The sequence below is a fragment of the Lithobates pipiens genome, unplaced genomic scaffold, assembly GCF_037356315.1.
Source record: "Lithobates pipiens isolate NorthernLeopardFrog02 unplaced genomic scaffold, aLitPip1_a1.2 Scaffold_35, whole genome shotgun sequence".
NCBI classification, from domain to species: domain Eukaryota; kingdom Metazoa; phylum Chordata; class Amphibia; order Anura; family Ranidae; genus Lithobates; species Lithobates pipiens.
The window spans coordinates 27,986,773-28,007,131 of NW_027507811.1; the positions used below are offsets into that span (position 1 = coordinate 27,986,773).

Below are 20,359 nucleotides of genomic sequence, written 5' to 3' on the forward strand. Positions count from 1 at the left end.
GTACTTATGTACAAAGGATGTTGGCCGTAAATGTGTATTGCATACACACAATCAGACTTTTTAGGCAACAAACACAAACGTAGTGACGTTTCAATGTACTGATGAGTGACGACACCTTCAAAAGAGGACATTCAATTACTCAGGTGCCACCCTTTGGTCAACTTCTGTATTGTTGTCTGATGTTTTTCACAAAAGTCTGATGGTTTTGTGTACACTTGATCAGACTTTGCTACATCGTTCTTATGTTGTTAAAAAGTTTGTCTGTTCGCACAGCCAACAAAAGTCCAATGAAAACCAAAATAGTTTGTTCGATGGAACGTACACACAGTTGCATGCTGCCTTAAAACAAATAATTTGCATGTTTGTTGTCAAAAAGTGTGATTGTGTGTACGAGCCTTAAGAGTCAATGCTGTCTCTACCAGTGAAGCATACATCCATTCCCCAAAAAAAAAAACATGGGTCCCATGCAGGGGCGGACTAACCATTGGGCCACTTGGGCACTGCCCGAGGGGCCCTGAGTCACTAGTGGCCCCATCAGGTTTGCCAGCTTCAGTAAAACCAGGAACAGTATGTAAAAATCTGTTTTTTACATCTGTCTCTGAAATGTCCCTTACCGACATCCATTTGGTCTAAAAATCCTCAGATTATAGCTGCCCCACCTCTCCAGTACCTTCTTAGCCATTAAAAACATGACTGTGTATACTGTGTGCTTGTATACTGTGTGTTTGTATAGTGTGTGTGTGTGTGTGTGTGTGTGTGTGTGTGTGTCAGTGTGTGTATACTGTGTGGCCCCATAATCTCCTATTGCCTGGGGGCCCCATGAGTTGTCAGTCCACCCCTGGTCCCATGGGCAACCTGGTACACACACTAATGCCTTTCTCATACAATATTATTTTCCAAATGACTCCTCTTGGTGCAATTTTCCTCCTTGATTGACTGTATCCCTTGTATTTCCTTTTTCTTGCAATACTGTTATTCTAAGTATTTTTCAAGGCAAATTCAAGGTTTTACTTCATAGTATGCTCAATGTTAATTGTATATTATATGCTGGTACCAAATGTTTTATGTTGTGTGCTGATTGCACTGTTATAACACCATTACTCTGTATCTGCCATGTCATGTTACTGTATGGTATATGTTTCTTTAAAAAAATGCAATACAATGCATTGAACTTGGTATAAAAACAAAAACAAAAAAAAAAACATTCATACGCTGCTAAATGATGATGGAAATTAAATTGTTTTCAGGTTTGGAGATCATGTGTAAGTTCATTATGGTGATAAACATTTCCATGTTAGAAAACATTTTCTCACTTCTATAAAGGACTGTGTGCTTCCCGAGGTGGTATTGTGATCAGATTTGTATGTAGATGATACTTTGTATATATTTATGATGTTTATTATTATTGCTAATTAGAACTATAAGTACACAGAATGAGGTCAACCCCCACCCTGTGTGTACATTGATCTGCTGTTGATTGAAATAGATTCAAATAGACAAAGATGTGTCTGGGCTGATTGAGTAGATACAATGTTTCGTTTTTCTTGCTTCTTTCCTCCATTGTGTTGTGGTTTAAGAACGCCGCGATCTTCTCTTCTTGTGATTTCAGATAAAGTAACAATGTAAGGCGGGAGATTGTGGAGGATCTTTTATTGTAACAATGTTTGAGTGCGGCATAAGTGTTTATTCAGCTCTGCCACCTTGTGGTCATTCCTGGTAGAACACTGGTGTGTGTGTGTGCAATACAAGGAGGTGAATAGGGAATGTATACAGCTAGAAAGTGGAGATGATCTCCGCAATAAATCTAGAATTAGGTTGGGAATAGAAGGGAGGTTTATTCACCCCCTCCCACTCTGACCGATCAGTATTATTATTATTTCAGCATTGCCTCACAAACATGCTCTACATAGCGCCGGACATTCCTGGTTTCTATTCCTATTCTCCAATTAAGTTCTATATTATTAATACTGTCAGGTAAAGTTCCCTGTAAAGACAAAGCCTTTGTCTTCTTATCACACTCAGACTTGTAATAGAGGTGAGGAGTAATGACAGGAAATGTGATCACAGTACATCATTCTCTCATCTCTTTTCATTCCAATCTTTCTATGCTGATCGTCTACTCACCGCTAAACCCTCCAACCAAAACCATCCACCCCTCCATACCCGTCCGTCCTGACAGCAATTCAGAGCTTCTATGATTTGTATCATTTATTAGAACGTATTTCATGTGAAGGAACGATGTGATCTCCTTACAGGGACTGCTTTTTATTGTCCTCCATCCTTTAATTCTGCTGAATAAACATCCCCCAGCTGAAAGGAACACAGATCTCAGATCCTCCTTCACACTCCTTGGAAGGAAAATACGTTTTATTATCTGAAGAAATCGCCCAGATCTGTGATTGGTGCAAATATGAAATTCATTCATACAAATGGATTCTGAAGATTACTGAATAAAAAAATGTAAAACGTTTCCATATGTTCTCTTTTATTCCAAGTCGGAATGTAGCATCCCCCCTACAACATGATAGTGAGATGCGCTTCTGATGAATCACATCCGTTTCCATTCAGCAAAATATCTAAAAGCTTCTAAATGAATGAAATTCTCTGCAGTGTAATAAAAGACCCCGCCCCTTATCGGCATGTTTCCCATCAGGTCCGCTCTGCCTTACACCCAGGAAGGTGAGATGTCATAAAACAATGTGTTTCTTTGTTTCCTTTTCAATATAATGTTTTATAAATAAGAAATTACTATGAATAATTGAAACTGATGTTTGTTTTTCTGTTATGAAGTATTAAAGATTCATATTCTCCGTGTAATCTCCAGGTATAAATAGAAAATAAATAATTGAGAAGAAGGAATAAATGAATCTTCTGGACATGTAATTGCTGTTGCATCAATGTATCTGACTACAGGAATTACATTCTCTATTATTTTGTAATGGATGGGTGTGACTCCGCCTCTTTCCCCGGAAGGTTTCAATCAGGTCCGCCCAGGCTGTATATAAGGAGGGCAGGCAGACAGCGGAGCTCAGTTTCTGTTTGGGCAGAAAATCCTTCGTCATGTCTGGTCGCGGTAAAGGAGGGAAGGGTCTGGGGAAAGGAGGCGCCAAGCGGCACAGGAAGGTGCTCCGGGACAACATCCAGGGCATCACCAAACCCGCCATCCGACGTTTGGCCCGCAGAGGGGGTGTCAAGCGCATCTCCGGACTCATCTATGAGGAGACCCGCGGAGTGCTGAAGGTTTTCCTGGAGAATGTCATCCGCGATGCCGTCACCTACACCGAGCACGCCAAGAGGAAGACCGTCACCGCCATGGATGTCGTCTATGCTCTCAAACGCCAGGGGCGCACTCTCTACGGATTCGGAGGCTAAACCCTCATAGACACCTACCTACTTCATCTACACAAAGGTCCTTCTCAGGGCCACCCACCTTCTCATACAAAGAACTACATACCGCTATTTGTTATCAGTAGAAGTAAACGTGGAAAATGAATGACGAGTTGTACACATTTCTGTAGCGGGGGGTTTGTTCTCGGGATTGGACACGTGACATTCACCCTATGTAGGCGATCTAAGTGTGATCACACTGTATGAGGGGCGATTGATTCTAATCTTTAATGGGCCAATTAAAAACAGTAGTTTGGGTTTGTCAGGAAACGTCCAGAACTGGGATCGGATCAGCTTTATTTGAACATTTCTCTACTAGGTCTAAAGCCCCATATAACCCACTTTTCGATTTTCTGCAGATTTTTCAAAAACCATGTAGTGTAAGGGTCTGCCTGATTGTATTCACTGAAACTCTTAAGGTCTGACCTCCTATTATACGGCTTTGGTAACAAAATCGAATCACGTGTATGGGATCTTATGAACATTCCATCCAGAGAAGCAGATCTAGTGTAGCGCCAAATCTCAGCAGGGAATGGATGGAGGATTTCCGTACAATTATCGGATTCCTTCATTTGTTACTGGTGGAAGAAGTAAAGTTTTTATATTCCATCCTCCTGAGTGCAGATTGTAAAATTTTATAGATCAACTCTCTACCCAATTAGATACAACATTGGAGAAATCATTTTGTTGTGTTCTTAAGTCGCTTTAGTAAAGCAGATCGAACAGTGTATGGTCAGTTAGATATCACAAAGAACACACATCTTTAACACTTCATAACACAAACATCAGTTTCAATTTTTCATATTTATAAAGATTATTTTGAAAAGGAAACAAAGAAATGCATTTTTTTCCTACATCTCACCTTCCTGTGTAAAGATGAGCGGACCTGATGAGAAGGGGCGGGGTCTATTCATGTATTACACTGCAGAAAATGTCATTTATTTAGAAACGTTTAAATATTTTGCTGAATGGAAACGGATGTAATTCGTCAGAATCGCAATATTTTCTTTATTGATTCATAGTACATATTTGTATCTTTTTTTTTTTTCCAGTTAGTTACATAATTCTAGGCAGATCTGATTATGTGTTTTATTGTACACACCGTTATGTATCTGGCAGTGTCATGATTTCTACCAGTCCATTCACTTATTTATTAATATTCTAGTTGTAATATGGAGGAAATCCGTAACTGATAGAGGCCAGTCCCAGGATCCTATACAGATCTGATGACAAACCTCTTCTTCCAGTTCTTTTTCGGAGATTACACAAATCACCAGTTACTATTGTTAATAACAATTCCATATTTATAAAAGATTACTAAAGAAGGGGAAAAAAAAATCGCATTTATGTTTCTAAGATAAAACCATTTAATACTCCTTTCACTTTTTATACATCTAATAACAGAGAACATCTTTCACATTATTCAACAATCTTTTGAATCGATTTCTATTTCGGATGAATCCGTTTCAAAATAAATCGCTGATATCTCTCGGATAAATGTCTCAGTGTCGGATTTGGCGGTATAATAGGGCTGATAATTTCTCTGTAACGTTCTATAGACTTTCCATTGATCTCTATAGAAAACATTCTCTATGATTCTGTATACAAACCCCTTGATATAATATTTTAGCGCGTTTATAAAGTGCCTGGAATGTTCCCCGGAAGAACTGAAACTTTGTATCATTACATTTCTGTCAGATTAGCCGATCTGAGGTGATTGGGAAGGTTCCATGATAAATGAAGCCAATCCGTTCCATACCCCGCCCGCCATAATAGGGACATTCTGAGATCTGTGCTGCTGATCAGTCGGGGGTGATTGTTTTATTATATAATGAATGATTTCTGATCTGTAATAAATTCAACAGAACTAAAGTCTGAAGGACAATGACGATCAGTCCCTGTAAAATGACCGGATCCCCCAATAATGATTTCCAGGCTCTTTATATGTAGTCATTGTCCTCCCTGTACAGATCTCCTGTACTAGAAGTGTGAATAAATAAGAATGTATTTCCCGTGTAAAGCTATGCAGACAATTGAGGGCTGATTGCATGCGATGTGGTAGACACAATGAGGGGTGTGTGGGGGGCTCTTTGTAGAGAGATGTGGGTGGCTCTGAGAAGAGCCTTTGTGTTGTAGAAATGAAAGGATTTGGGAGTAGAAAGGAGTTGTCGGGATTACTTGGATTTGGCGGCGGCCTTGTGGCTCTCGGTCTTCTTGGGCAGCAGCACGGCCTGGATGTTGGGCAGGACTCCTCCCTGGGCGATGGTGACGCCGCCCAGCAGCTTGTTGAGCTCCTCGTCGTTGCGGACGGCCAGCTGGAGGTGTCGGGGGATGATGCGGGTCTTCTTGTTGTCGCGGGCGGCGTTGCCGGCCAGCTCGAGGATCTCAGCCGTGAGATACTCGAGGACGGCGGCCAGATAGACGGGAGCTCCGGCCCCGACCCGCTCCGCATAGTTGCCCTTCCTGAGCAGACGGTGAACACGGCCGACTGGGAACTGCAGACCAGCCCGGGATGATCGGGTCTTGGCCTTAGCCCGAACCTTGCCTCCTTGCTTTCCACGGCCAGACATTTTGAGATTCCTGTGTCGTTACACTGACAAAGATAACCACCTTCTAGGGTCTCCTTATATTTATACAGTCAATGCTGTGACATCAAACACTTTGATTGGCTACTTTTCAAGCTAGCCAATAGTGTTCTGAATTGTTTCTACACCAATCAGTAAACGAAGAAGGAAAGCAAAACACTCCTCCCCATCACATGACTGAATCCTCCAATAGAAGAGTGAGGAGGGGAGGAGACTCATTTGCATAGGACGCCTATAAAAGCAGCACATGAGGGCGGCTCCAGCACACATTTGCTTCAAACAGCAGAGATCACATTAACCCTTATCATGCCTGAACCAGCCAAGTCCGCCCCGGCGCCCAAGAAGGGCTCCAAGAAAGCCGTGACCAAGAGCCAGAAGAAGGACGGCAAGAAGCGGAGGAAGAGCAGGAAGGAGAGTTATGCCATCTACGTGTACAAGGTGCTCAAGCAGGTCCACCCCGACACCGGCATCTCGTCCAAGGCCATGGGCATCATGAACTCCTTCGTCAATGACATCTTCGAGCGCATCGCCGGCGAAGCTTCCCGCCTGGCTCATTACAACAAGCGCCGCACCATCACCTCCCGGGAGATCCAGACCGCCGTCCGCCTCCTCCTGCCCGGAGAGCTGGCCAAGCACGCCGTCTCCGAGGGCACCAAGGCCGTCACCAAGTACACCAGCGCCAAGTAATCCCCCATCCCCCCCATCATCATCCCAACACAAGACACAAAGGCTCTTCTAAGAGCCACCCACCATTTCCATCAATGAGCTCTCATCACATTTTGTCGCAATTAGAGATTCTAAATACATTCAATGAAGAATTAACCGATTATAACAATTGTACAATCTAATGAAGTTGGACATGTGAAGCTGTATTATAGTAAGAAATCCCTCCCAATACAAGCTAGTGTTGCAGATTCCCTTTATTTCGAATTTCCTGACATTTTATTTCCATCCAATCACATTGTATATCTTTCCAAATCTCCGTATAGAAGACCTGGATTTCATAACCACTAGGTGTCAGTGTTGCTCCACCTTACAGAACACATGGGACCTTATTTTCCCGTAAATTGAAAGCGGATAGTTATGTATATAAGGATAACACTTCTATAATATAGTATATATCGTTTTCACCTACACGTTTACTTTCTGCTTTATGGCTTATGTAAGACTAATGTCTGCAGAGACACATATACAAGGGGATTCTTAATTTTACTAAATCGTTTAGGGATCATCTGCTTCGAAATATTACTTACACATCACATTGTGTTTGATTCAAATGTGTCATATAGCATCTATTTTCTTCATGGGAATCCAACTATTATACATAATCATCTACTCACCTTAGATGGGGGATTTAGATCATCAGCTGGGCACACGTTGGCTTTCCTGGTCTGTATCCCTCTATATATAAGTGTGTGTGTCTTTTCTCTAATTAAAAACAAAACAATATATATATATTTGGTAAATATCAGATGCCTCCGATTGCAATACATAGATTGGAAAGTGGGGGTTACAGGGAACATTTAACCCTCTGCCATCTAATTTGCTGAGATATGGGAAACATAATCCAATCTCAATGTTTCTAATTCTTACACTGAGAAGGAGGATTTCTAATCCTTCATTATAAAAACATTTCTTTGCATTGTAAACTCCATTAGCAGGGTCCTCATATTGCTTGTGTATTGAAATGTATTGTGATTGTACTGTCGCCATTTTTATTGTAAAGAGTTGTGTAAACGGCACAATATATATATTCTGTATTTTATTAATGTTATAATAATTAGTATCAAAGTCGAACACGCCAGCGCCAAGTAAATCCCCGACACCCCCCATCATCCCAGCAGGACACAAAGGCTCTTGTAGAAGCCACTCACATACACCATATCAGAGCTGCGATTTCATTGTAAAGTAAACATGATGAAGATATCGTGAGAAATATGGTTCAAATAATGTTTTTAGTGAATTTTCTGACAAAACCTTAATGCAAATTCATCAGATTAATTATGCAATCTAGAAGTCGCCCTGTGTTCATTCCCAAAGATTACGTTGTAATCACCTATTTTTCTTAGAAATTAGATTCGGAAAGAAAACAATGAAATCTGATTGTAGCACGTCCTAGATCCCCGCACAGAAGTCATTTCTCTTGTCACCAGCAGGTGTCAGTGTTGCTCCTCCATAGAGGATACATTGTAGCAGTTTAGTTGAATTGTATCCACATGGATCTGATAGAAACCAATGAGAACACCGACCGATCCCAGATGTGGCCGGAGCAGGGAGGACAATGCTGGCTGGCTGGGACACGATTCATTGTCTGCTCAGCGATCTGTCCCTCCATGTTAGTACAGAATTGTGCTGGATGGAACAAGCTGTACAAGTCACCTTTCTACTTGTTATTCACTAAGAACGGAATAATCCGATCAGTGAGATCGGAGGAGGATTTTCTGTCATCTCATTTATTATGGAGACAAGCAGTCCAATGTGAGAGCTCCTAATCCTTACACATTGTGTGATGTGGAGGAACTCCCCTCCCCCACCCCACAAAGAAGAGAACTCTACTAACACAGAGAACGGGCAGATCTTGGCGGGCATTTTAAAAATGCCGCTTTTTTTAAGCAAACCAATCATGAAAAGGGGTGTGTTTTAGCTGTCCAATCAGAAGGCAGTGATGTGTATAAATAGACGCCGCACAGCCCGAGTTCTCACACTTGTATTCCTTGTGGAGATTGGAAGCATTGATCAGCCATGGCAAGAACCAAGCAGACCGCTCGTAAGTCCACCGGAGGGAAAGCTCCCCGCAAGCAGCTGGCCACCAAAGCCGCCCGCAAGAGCGCCCCGGCCACCGGCGGAGTGAAGAAGCCTCACCGCTACAGGCCCGGCACCGTGGCTCTCCGAGAGATCCGCCGCTACCAGAAATCCACCGAGCTGCTCATCCGCAAGCTGCCCTTCCAGCGCCTCGTCCGAGAGATCGCCCAGGACTTCAAGACCGACCTGCGCTTCCAGAGCTCCGCCGTCATGGCTCTGCAGGAAGCCTCCGAGGCTTATCTCGTAGGACTCTTCGAGGACACCAACCTCTGCGCCATCCATGCCAAGAGGGTCACCATCATGCCCAAAGACATCCAGCTGGCACGCCGCATCCGCGGAGAGAGGGCCTAAGAAACCCCCCACCGACCTCCTCATCGCCACCCCCCACAACAACAAAGGCTCTTCTCAGAGCCACCACATCCTCCTCAGAGAGCTCCATACTATCTCATCTCCACTACATCATACAAATCCTTCCCACCACATCACTTCTTTCTTCTCATCCTTCTCTGCACTCGGAAGCTCCGTCTGTAAGCAAATCTGATCTGTAACATCATTTCCAATACAATCCCAGAGTAACAACACCTGCTCTATGTACCCAACACAATACAATGGGACGTTATAGAGTAAAATGAACATTCCTGTCAACAGATTTTACAATCTTTGTCTATTTGGACTCTTCACATTCTCTCACACAAGACACATCATTGCATTTTCTAGAAACCCGACAATTTCTTATTCCAGGCAACAAGAGTATTTTTGTCAAGTCTTTAGAGATCTGAAGATAAATCCGATTAGAACATATAATGGGAGGGGGTAAACCTTACACAGCCCACGTGGAGATGTCACTATGGGGGGGTCAGGGGTGTCCTCTACTACCTCATCCCATACTACAACCCTCATCATCGGAGATCAAACATCTCTGCTGGGGCGGCACACATTACAGGGAGGAATACATCCGCAATGGAGATCAGAAAAACAAAACAAATCTGGAAATTCATTATTCATTCATTATCGCCCACCTGGGGATTTACTGTTGCTGCAAATATGTTATGTCGGCGGCCAATTTATAAATCCAAATGAGCCGCTTTATCGAAGAGCCTTTAGAGGATCACACTATTAGTTACTGAGCCGTTAATACAGGTTTATTTTTATACACATATGATGAATGTAACTTATGTTTAGAAAACACTCCATTCTCCTCATAACACAGGAGTCTTGTTGCCGATCATTCTAACATGAGCGGAGGATGATGTGTCTCCCGATCATTAGAATGATTCTCCGCATAAATGTCATTATAGAATGAAATATTAATCAGCCGTTCTGCAGCCAATCAGCGCTCATATGTGATTTGTGTCTCCTCTATTGGAAATGACATGCGGAGCACTGTGTGTGCTATTAGCGATGTGGGTGTAGGTAGGTATGTGTAGGTAGATAGGTGTAGCTCGGATAGGAGGAGGTGGGTGGCTCTGAGAAGAGCCTTTGGGGGGTGGAGATGAGGGAGGTATTCTTATTTCTTCTTCGGAGCGGCCTTCTTGGGCTTGGCTGCTGTCTTGGCTTTAGCCGCCTTCTTAGCCGGACTCTTGGCGGCTTTTTTCGGCTTGGCTGCAGCTTTGGGCTTCTTGGGGCTCTTTGTCGCCTTCTTGGCGGGAGCAGCTGCAGCCTTTGCCGGTTTCTTGGCGGCCTTCTTGGGGCTCTTGGCTGCTTTGCTGGGGGCTTTCTTCTTGGGGGACTTGGCTGGCTTCTTGGCGGCCGCAGGTTTCTTGGGCTTGGCCGCAGCCGATGGCTTCTTCTTGATGGTGACTTTCTTGGCCTTGTCGCCCTCTTGCTGCTTCTTGTTGATCTTGAAGGATCCGGAGGCTCCTTTGAGCGAGCGGAACAAGTACAATAGACGTGGTAGAAGTGTCATTTTCACCGCATTAATCCTACCCATCCAGGAGATGCCACAACCAGACCAACGTACTAAATCCTCTCTGCATTTTTGCGCCATGTAGGGATAATTAGAGAGAATAGAGTGTGTATATCTGAAGTGAGTTTTATTCCCAAGTATGGGAGCTGAGATTGTGCCCAGGAGAAGGTAAAATTATTCGAAAGTTGAGCTAGCACATCAGTAGGGAGCGTAACATTCAGGGCTAAAGATTTCTCCATATTGACCCGGAGTCCCGAGATCTTACTAAAATCTAATAAAATCCGATTAATGATGGGCATAGAGGTCAGAGGCGATGTAACAAAAAGAAGAAGGTCATCCGCATAGAGGGCGCATTTATGTTCGCCAGACCCACACCTGACCCCCCTAATGTCGGGGTTAGAACGTAAGGCAATGGCTAAAGTTTCTATGGCTATGGCAAAAAGAAGTGGAGATAATGGGCACCCCTGTCTTGTCCCCCTACCGATACCAAACTTGTTAGAATATCTGCCCAACAGACGCACCTGAGCCGACGGATTAGAATACAGAGCCGATATGAGGTTAAGAAAGTATTTACCGCACCCCCACCTCTCCAAAATATCCGTAAGGTACCGCCAATCAATAGAGTCAAAGGCTTTATGAAGGTCAATGGACAGCAGGAACCCCTGTTGCGGGGATCCTCCGTCCCATTGTGCCTGTAGGAGTGAAATAACATCTACTGCGCGTCTAATCTGGTCTGGTCCTTGTCTCCCAGGGATGAACCCCACCTGATCTTTGTGGATATACCGGGAGATAAAGCTTGAAAGCCTATTCGCCAGTATTTTCGTCATTATCTTAATATCATTATTGATAAGCGATATAGGCCTAAAATTGCCTACCACGCTGGCATCTTTACCAGGTTTTGGAATCACCGATATAAATGCAGAGTTCATGTCCAGAGGCATGGCGGTACCATCCCTGAGAGAGTTAAACATTTTCACCAGATAAGGAGCCAGAGAAGGGCCAAACTTCTTATAATAACCGTTGGAGAATCCGTCCGGACCCGGGGCAGAACCCCTTGAAAGCGTTTTAATAGTGTCAAGTACTTCTGCCTGAGTGAACGGATCCTCCATAAGGTCCCTGTGATCCTCCGAGAGCTTGGGCAGTGGGAGATCACTCAGGAGCCTCTCCCGAGCACCTTTGGAGGGACTAGACCCCTGCTTGTATAAGTCCGAGTAGAACTGCAAAAAGGCGTCCATGACTGTAACAGGATTCTGAGAGAGGTCCCCTGAGTGAATCCTGATCTTAGGGAAGGACTGAGATCGTGGCTTGGGAGTCAGTTTTACTGCTAGGCGTGAGCCTACCCTGTCTTTCTGTGCATAAAATTTAGCCCCCGTCCAGGAAAGATGTTGAGCAGCCGCTGTAGTTAAGGACATATTCAGTCGGGCCTTGACCTCGTCTAGTTTGGCTAATGAATCTGCCGTAGGACGCTGTTTGTGTGTTTTAGCTAGGGAACGGAACTCCTCCGTGAGTTTAAGGGTGTCAGCCCGATGTTGCGCTTTGAGATTAGAGGATAACTGGATTCATTTGCCTCTCAATACAGTTTTATGTGCAGCCCACAAAGTAACTGGCGATACCTCCCCGGTATCATTCAGCTCAAAGTATTCCCGAATAGCAGCCTCCAACACTGCGCTATGTGCAGGGTCACTCAGAATGGATTCCCGGAGACGCCAACATGGGCGGTTCCCGGAGCCCACAGGTCTTCTGGACACTACCACCACCATGGAGTGGTCCGATAAGGACGAGTCCAAAATCCTGGCATTAACTAGCAGAGGAACCGTCTGGGATTTCGTAAATATGTGATCTATTCTGGCATAGGTGCGGTGCGGCGCCGAAAAATGCGTATAGTCCTTCGCCCGAGGGTTCATCTCCCGCCAAGAGTCAATCAGACCATCCGCGTGGAGCATGCGAGCTATGCTATTGCTCTGTTTTGACGGACGCTTGGGTTTTGACCCCCCAGATCCCGATTTATCCAGAGAAAAGTCAAATGCAACATTTGAGTCACCTCCAATAAATACCGTGCCCTGAAGATGGATCTGAAGCTTCCTCAGCATGGATGCAAAAAAGGAGCTTTGGCCCTTATTGGGTGCATAGTAGGAAACAAATGTGTAGTGTTCTCCGTCTATGTATCCCGAAACCAGAATATATCGCCCCTGTGGGTCCTGAACAATCTCAGGTTGAGAGAGGTTTATATGTTTGGAGAAACACACTGCCACACCTCTAGTCTTGTTTTCCGCGGAGGCCAGAAAGAACTGAGGATAGTGCTGATGTAAAAATGTGGGTTTGAAAGAGGAAGGGAAGTGCGTCTCCTGTAGCAATAAAATGTCTGCATGTATGGATCGGTAATGTTCTAGAATCTTCCTGCGTTTTAGTGGAGAGTTAAGGCCCTGAGTGTTATGCGAAACTAGTTTAAGGGTGGGCACTTTAGCAGGTGTGTCAGCCATGGACCAGAGGGGGGGAACCCACGCAACTGAAAAATAACTCACCGCTCACATGAGGAGAGCCACGCTGTGTGCGAAGTAAGAACCACCAAGAGATCCTATAAATGTCCAGGAGTGCAGGCCGGATGTCGTATGTGAAGTTGTCTTGTCTGCAATAAACATGAGGAGAAAGGAGAAAGAAAGAGATGAAAAAGAAAAAGAATAAACCATCATAGAGAGAGAGAACATCAGCATGAGGAGAACCATGTTGTAACATCTTTGCGTTGACAGAAAAATACATACAGGGGACCCCCGTCCCCTTTCTCCCCCCTGAGCGATCGGAACCCCTCCAATCAACTCTCCTTCGTAAATGAACGGGACAACCCCAGAAAAGGTTACCCCGAAAATGGCCCAGAAGCGTAAACATTACCTCTGAGCCAGGGGGAGCGCACTAAATCCACCACCGCCCCGCCACCTTAAATATATAAACTGTGTAGCTGTCACCAGCTCCTATCTAGAATTTAAACCGAGCGCCCCTCAAAAATTATGACCATGGAGTAACACTCCTGTACCTATGGCAAAAATAATGGCCCAATCTCCTATTCAGACCCATCTTCCCCCACCCCCCCTCCCCCCAAATAGAGATGGTGGAGAAATGACCATACCCTTGTCATACCAGTATCTAATGGCCGAAGAGGACTTTTCAAAACAAGGATTGTGAAAATGAGCATATCCCCGAAAACATTCCCTGCTACCTTATACAGTTAAGTAACTTTCCCAATAATGCATATACTGTACAGGCCCGTCTGATATGAGAAGAGTTTGTTGTACCGGTCATTCGAGTCCGTAATAGCAAGGCCTGAGACCTCGACCTTAAACTAAAAAAAAAAAAAAAAAAAAAAAAAAAAAAAAAAAAAAAATGTTAACCCGGACCAAAGTTATTATGCAAAAAGAAATTTTATAACAAAAGTTATAAAAATACCAAAAATTAAAAAAAATGCAAAAAGTGCCAAAGCCCTCCTCCATACAGATACATGGCGAAAAAAGAGCAGAACATCAGGCAACTTAGGGAGGGGAAAAAGTCCCCCAAAAAGAACATTTCAGAACATGGGAAGACTTCCCAACCATAACCCTCTAGGTCGAGGAGGGGGCCAAGAGAGTCCCGTAAGACCCCCGAGTCCCGTGGACCGGGCCTCAACCATGGGAACCCCAAAAAAGTGTGAGTTCAGCCCCCATATGGGAAAACTAAAATAGTCTCAAGGTGGTAGATTTTCTTTGGATCGTTTGGAGCTTTGCGTCAGCCAGATCTGTTGCAGCGGGCTCGCTGGGGGAGGCCTCTTGGTTGAAGCTGGGGTGCCCCTGCTGGAAGTTTCCATTGCGGGTTCCAGTTGTATCAGACCTAGTCGAGTCAAAAGTTTTTCGCCTTCCTGGAATGAGGAGAATCCAAAGCTTTTGTTCTTGTAAGAAAAGTTCAGCCTCAAAGGGAACGACCATCTGTATGCGATTTCCTTGTCCATCAAAACTTGTAGTAAAGGTTTAAACGACCTTCTCCTCTGTATAGTGTATGGGGAGAGGTCAGTGAATAGCTGGATCTTGTGACCCTGGAACGATAGATTTTCTGCATATCTGGATTTTCGCATGACCTCCTCCTTCACCGAGTAATAGTGCGGCTTGACTATAATGTCCCTGGGTAAACCGTCAGAGCGGGGGGCCTGGAGAGCCCTGTGTGCTCTATCCAGTTCCAGATGGCGATCCGGGATGTCAGGGATCAAATTCTTAATGAGAGATCTCACCACCTTGTGAACCTCTTTTTCAGATTCTGGTATCCCCCGTACCCTAAAATTGTATCTTCTTGACCTGTTTTCGAGGTCATCGATTTTTGCAAACGCAGTCTCTAGTTGGTCCTGAACCTCCTCCAATCTAGCTGAATTTTGATTGATCCGTAATACAGCCTGGTCAGTTTTCCGTTCCACAGTGTCCAGTCTCAGACCTATTTGCTGCAGATCTGCATGTATGGAGGTAGTGATCTGAGTAGCCTGAATAGCAAGGCTTTTGGAAAGCATATGTGAAAAAGCTGTCATCATGGAAGGAAAGTCTGTGGGGGGAGGGAAATCTTCCTGTGCCTCACTGACTGTCAGCAGCATGCCTGTATGGGGATCCCTCATAGGTGTAGTGGGATATCCTGCACTCAATCCCCCTAGCAATGACTCAGTGGAGGAGGGAGAGTGAACTGAAGGTAGAGGGGCACAGTCTGTACCTTGAAAAGGCATCCGATCCTGGTCCTGGTCCGCTATGGATTCCTCCTGAGGAGCTGTGACTGGGAGGCAACGTGTAGCCGCCGCCATCTTGGCGTAACTGACAGGGCCGGTTTCGGCCTTCATACGGCCTGATAAGTCCTTTCTGGCGCTCGGGGACGCCATCCGCGGGTTCCCTGAGTGTTCCCCCACCAGGATTAGCTGTCCGGTATGGCGTGGGGGCGCTCGGAAGGCTCCGGTGGATAGATCAGGGCGGCGGTGGAGCGGAGCTCTAGATGCCGGCGGCCATCTTAGGAGACCCCGCGCATGCGCTCTCACAATCAGACTTTTTAGGCAACAAACACAAACGTAGTGACGTTTCAATGTACTGATGAGTGACGACACCTTAAAAGAGGACATTCAATTACTCAGGTGCCACCCTTTGGTCAACTTCTGTATTGTTGTCTGATGTTTTTCACAAAAGTCTGATGGTTTTGTGTACACTTGATCAGACTTTGCTACATCGTTCTTATGTTGTCAAAAAGTTTGTCTGTTCGCACAGCCAACAAAAGTCCAATGAAAACCAAAATAGTTTGTTCGATGGAACGTACACACAGTTGCATGCTGCCTTAAAACAGCTAATTTGCATGTTTGTTGTCAAAAAGTGTGATTGTGTGTACGAGCTTTAAGAGTCAATGCTGTCTCTACCAGTAAAGCATACATCCACTCCCAAAAAAAAAAACATGGGTCCCATGCAGGGGCGGACTAACCATTGGGCCACTTGGGCACTGCCCGAGGGGCCCTGAGTCACTAGTGGCCCCATCAGGTTTGCCAGCTTCAGTAAAACCAGGAACAGTATGTAAAAATCTGTTTTTTACATCTGTCTCTGAAATGTCCCTTACCGACATCCATTTGGTCTAAAAATCCTCAGATTATAGCTGCCCCACCTCTCCAGTACCTTCTCAGCCATTAAAAACATGACTGTGTATACTGTGTGCTTGTATACTGTGTGCTTGTATAGTGTGTGTGTGTGTGTGTGTATACTGTGTGGCCCCATAATCTCCTATTGCCTGGGGGCCCCATGAGTTGTCAGTCCACCCCTGGTCCCATGGGCAACCTGGTACACACACTAATGCCTTTCTCATACAATATTATTTTCCAAATGACTCCTCTTGGTGCAATTTTCCTCCTTGCTTGACTGTATCCCTTGTATTTCCTTTTTCTTGCAATACTGCTATTCTAAGTATTTTTCAAGGCAAATTCAAGGTTTTATTTCATAGTATGCTCAATGTTAATTGCATATTATATGCTGGTACCAAATGTTTTATGTTGTGTGCTGATTGCACTGTTATAACACCATTACTCTGTATCTGCCATGTCATGTTACTGTATGGTATATGTTTCTTTAAAAAAATGCAATACAATGCATTGAACTTGGTATAAAAACAAAACAAACAAAAAAACATGCAGACGCTGCTAAATGATGATGGAAATTAAATTGTTTTCAGGTTTGGAGATCATGTGTAAGTTCATTATGGTGATAAACATTTCCATGTTAGAAAACATTTTCTCACTTCTATAAAGGACTGTGTGCTTCCCGAGGTGATATTGTGATCAGATTTGTATGTAGATGATACTTTGTATATATTTATGATGTTTATTATTATTGCTAATTAGAACTATAAGTACACAGAATGAGGTCAACCCCCACCCTGTGTGTACATTGATCTGCTGTTGATTGAAATAGATTCAAATAGACAAAGATGTGTCTGGGCTGATTGAGTAGATACAATGTTTCGTTTTTCTTGCTTCTTTCCTCCATTGTGTTGTGGTTTAAGAACGCCGCGATCTTCTCTTCTTGTGATTTCAGATAAAGTAACAATGTAAGGCGCGAGATTGTGGAGGATCTTTTATTGTAACAATGTTTGAGTGCGGCATACGTGTTTATTCAGCTCTGCCACCTTGTGGTCATTCCTGGTAGAACACTGGTGTGTGTGTGTGCAATACAAGGAGGTGAATAGGGAATGTATACAGCTAGAAAGTGGAGATGATCTCCGCAATAAATCTAGAATTAGGATGGGAATAGAAGGGAGGTTTATTCACCCCCTCCCACTCTGACCGATCAGTATTATTATTATTTCAGCATTGCCTCACAAACATGCTCTACATAGCGCCGGACATTCCTGGTTTCTATTCCTATTCTCCAATTAAGTTCTATATTATTAATACTGTCAGGTAAAGTTCCCTGTAAAGACAAAGCCTTTGTCTTCTTATCACACTCAGACTTGTAATAGAGGTGAGGAGTAATGACAGGAAATGTGATCACAGTACATCATTCTCTCATCTCTTTTCATTCCAATCTTTCTATACTGATCGTCTACTCACCGCTAAACCCTCCAACCAAAACCATCCACCCCTCCATACCCGTCCGTCCTGACAGCAATTCAGAGCTTCTATGATTTGTATCATTTATTAGAACGTATTTCATGTGAAGGAACGATGTGATCTCCTTACAGGGACTGCTTTTTATTGTCCTCCATCCTTTAATTCTGCTGAATAAACCTCCCCCAGCTGAAAGGAACACAGATCTCAGATCCTCCTTCACACTCCTTGGAAGGAAAATACGTTTTATTATCTGAAGAAATCGCCCAGATCTGTGATTGGTGCAAATATGAAATTCATTCATACAAATTTCCCGCCGGAATTCTATGGAACGTTCCAATGATCTCAGATAGAGACATCCGACACTAAAATCTGATATCTCTTCCTCCGGGAACATCGATCAACGCTCCTCTGAATTGTCGGGCAGTTTATCCAACCAAGAATAATACATCCGTTAGAAATATGAATGTCACATTTCTTCTCGTCTTTTCATTTTCTCCACCATACAGAACCCGCCCTGCTAGAGAATGTTTTCTATAGAGATCAATGAAAAGTCTACAGAACAAATATATTCTGGACTGAAACGGAGAAAGATCTCAGAATATATTTCTTTTAAAATTATGAAAAGAAAGACATTACTGGCTGATGAAGGAAACGCCCACAGCTCTGATTGGCTCCGATTTCAAATTGCTACTTTCATATTTGCCCGCCTGAATAGCGAAGCACGTTACAGAGAAATAATCAGCCCAATTATACCGCCAAATCCGACACTGAGATCATCAGATGAGACATTTATCCCAGAGATATCATCAATGCTTTATTTCCATCGATTAATCCGGAATAAATAGAAATGGATTCTGAAGATTACTGAATAAAAAAATGTAAAACATTTCCATATGTTCTCTTTTATTCCAAGTCGGAATGTAGCATCCCCCCTACAACATGATAGTGAGATGCGCTTCTGATGAATCACATCCGTTTCCATTCAGCAAAATATCTAAAAGCTTCTAAATGAATGAAATTCTCTGCAGTGTAATAAAAGACCCCGCCCCTTATCGGCATGTTTCCCATCAGGTCCGCTCTGCCTTACACCCAGGAAGGTGAGATGTCATAAAACAATGTGTTTCTTTGTTTCCTTTTCAATATAATGTTTTATAAATATGAAATGACTATGAATAATTGAAACTGCTGTTTGTTCTTCTGTTATGAAGTATTAAAGATTCATATTCTCCGTGTAATCTCCAGGTATAAATAGAAAATAAATAATTGAGAAGAAGGAATAAATGAGTCTTCTGGACATGTAATTGCTGTTGCATTAATGTATCTGACTACAGGAATTACATTCTCTATTATTTTGTAATGGATGGGTGTGACTCCGCCTCTTTCCCCGGAAGGTTTCAATCAGGTCCGCCCAGGCTGTATATAAGGAGGGCAGGCGGACAGCGGAGCTCAGTTTCTGTTTGGGCAGAAAATCCTTCGTCATGTCTGGTCGCGGTAAAGGAGGGAAGGGTCTGGGGAAAGGAGGCGCCAAGCGGCACAGGAAGGTGCTCCGGGACAACATCCAGGGCATCACCAAACCCGCCATCCGACGTTTGGCCCGCAGAGGGGGTGTCAAGCGCATCTCCGGACTCATCTATGAGGAGACCCGCGGAGTGCTGAAGGTTTTCCTGGAGAATGTCATCCGCGATGCCGTCACCTACACCGAGCACGCCAAGAGGAAGACCGTCACCGCTATGGATGTCGTCTATGCTCTCAAACGCCAGGGGCGCACTCTCTACGGATTCGGAGGCTAAACCCTCATAGACACCTACCTACTTCATCTACACAAAGGCCCTTCTCAGGGCCACCCACCTTCTCATACAAAGAACTACATACCGCTATTTGTTATCAGTAGAAGTAAACGTGGAAAATGAATGACGCGTTGTACACATTTCTGTAGCGGGGGGTTTGTTCTCGGGATTGGACACGTGACATTCACCCTATGTAGGCGATCTAAGTGTGATCACACTGTATGAGGGGCGATTGATTCTAAACTTTAATGGGCCAATTAAAAACAGTAGTTTGGGTTTGTCAGGAAACGTCCAGAACTGGGATCGGATCAGCTTTATTTGAACATTTCTCTACTAGGTCTAAAGCCCCATATAACCCACTTTTCGATTTTCTGCAGATTTTTCAAAAATCATGTAGTGTAAGGGTCTGCCTGATTGTATACACTGAAACTCTTAAGGTCTGACCTCCTATTATACGGCTTTGGTAACAAAATCGAATCGCGTGTATGGGATCTTATGAACATTCCATCCAGAGAAGCAGATCTAGTGTAGCGCCAAATCTCAGCAGGGAATGGATGGAGGATTTCCGTACAATTATCGGATTCCTTCATTTGTTACTGGTGGAAGAAGTAAAGTTTTTATATTCCATCCTCCTGAGTGCAGATTGTAAAATTTTATAGATCAACTCTCTACCCAATTAGATACAACATTGGAGAAATCATTTTGTTGTGTTCTTAAGTCGCTTTAGTAAAGCAGATCGAACAGTGTATGGTCAGTTAGATATCACAAAGAACACACATCTTTAACACTTCATAACACAAACATCAGTTTCAATTTT

The 20,359-nt window shown here is 43.8% G+C and overlaps 3 protein-coding genes across 3 annotated transcripts; 2 read left to right on the plus strand and 1 right to left on the minus strand.

The window, feature by feature from the left end:
• Positions 1 to 5,490: 5,490 nt before the first annotated feature.
• On the minus strand, positions 5,491 to 6,064 carry LOC143955280 (histone H2A.J). Its single transcript, XM_077465359.1, has one exon. The coding sequence runs from the start codon at positions 5,955 to 5,957 to the stop codon at positions 5,562 to 5,564; it is 396 nt and encodes a 131-aa protein (XP_077321485.1). The 5' UTR covers positions 5,958 to 6,064; the 3' UTR covers positions 5,491 to 5,561.
• Positions 6,065 to 6,223: 159 nt separating this feature from the next.
• On the plus strand, positions 6,224 to 6,721 carry LOC143955281 (histone H2B 1.1). Its single transcript, XM_077465360.1, has one exon. The coding sequence runs from the start codon at positions 6,279 to 6,281 to the stop codon at positions 6,657 to 6,659; it is 381 nt and encodes a 126-aa protein (XP_077321486.1). The 5' UTR covers positions 6,224 to 6,278; the 3' UTR covers positions 6,660 to 6,721.
• Positions 6,722 to 8,664: 1,943 nt separating this feature from the next.
• On the plus strand, positions 8,665 to 9,459 carry LOC143955279 (histone H3). The gene has a single exon (XM_077465358.1). It carries the CDS (start codon positions 8,715 to 8,717, stop codon positions 9,123 to 9,125), a length of 411 nt encoding a protein of 136 aa, XP_077321484.1. The 5' UTR covers positions 8,665 to 8,714; the 3' UTR covers positions 9,126 to 9,459.
• Positions 9,460 to 20,359: the final 10,900 nt, after the last annotated feature.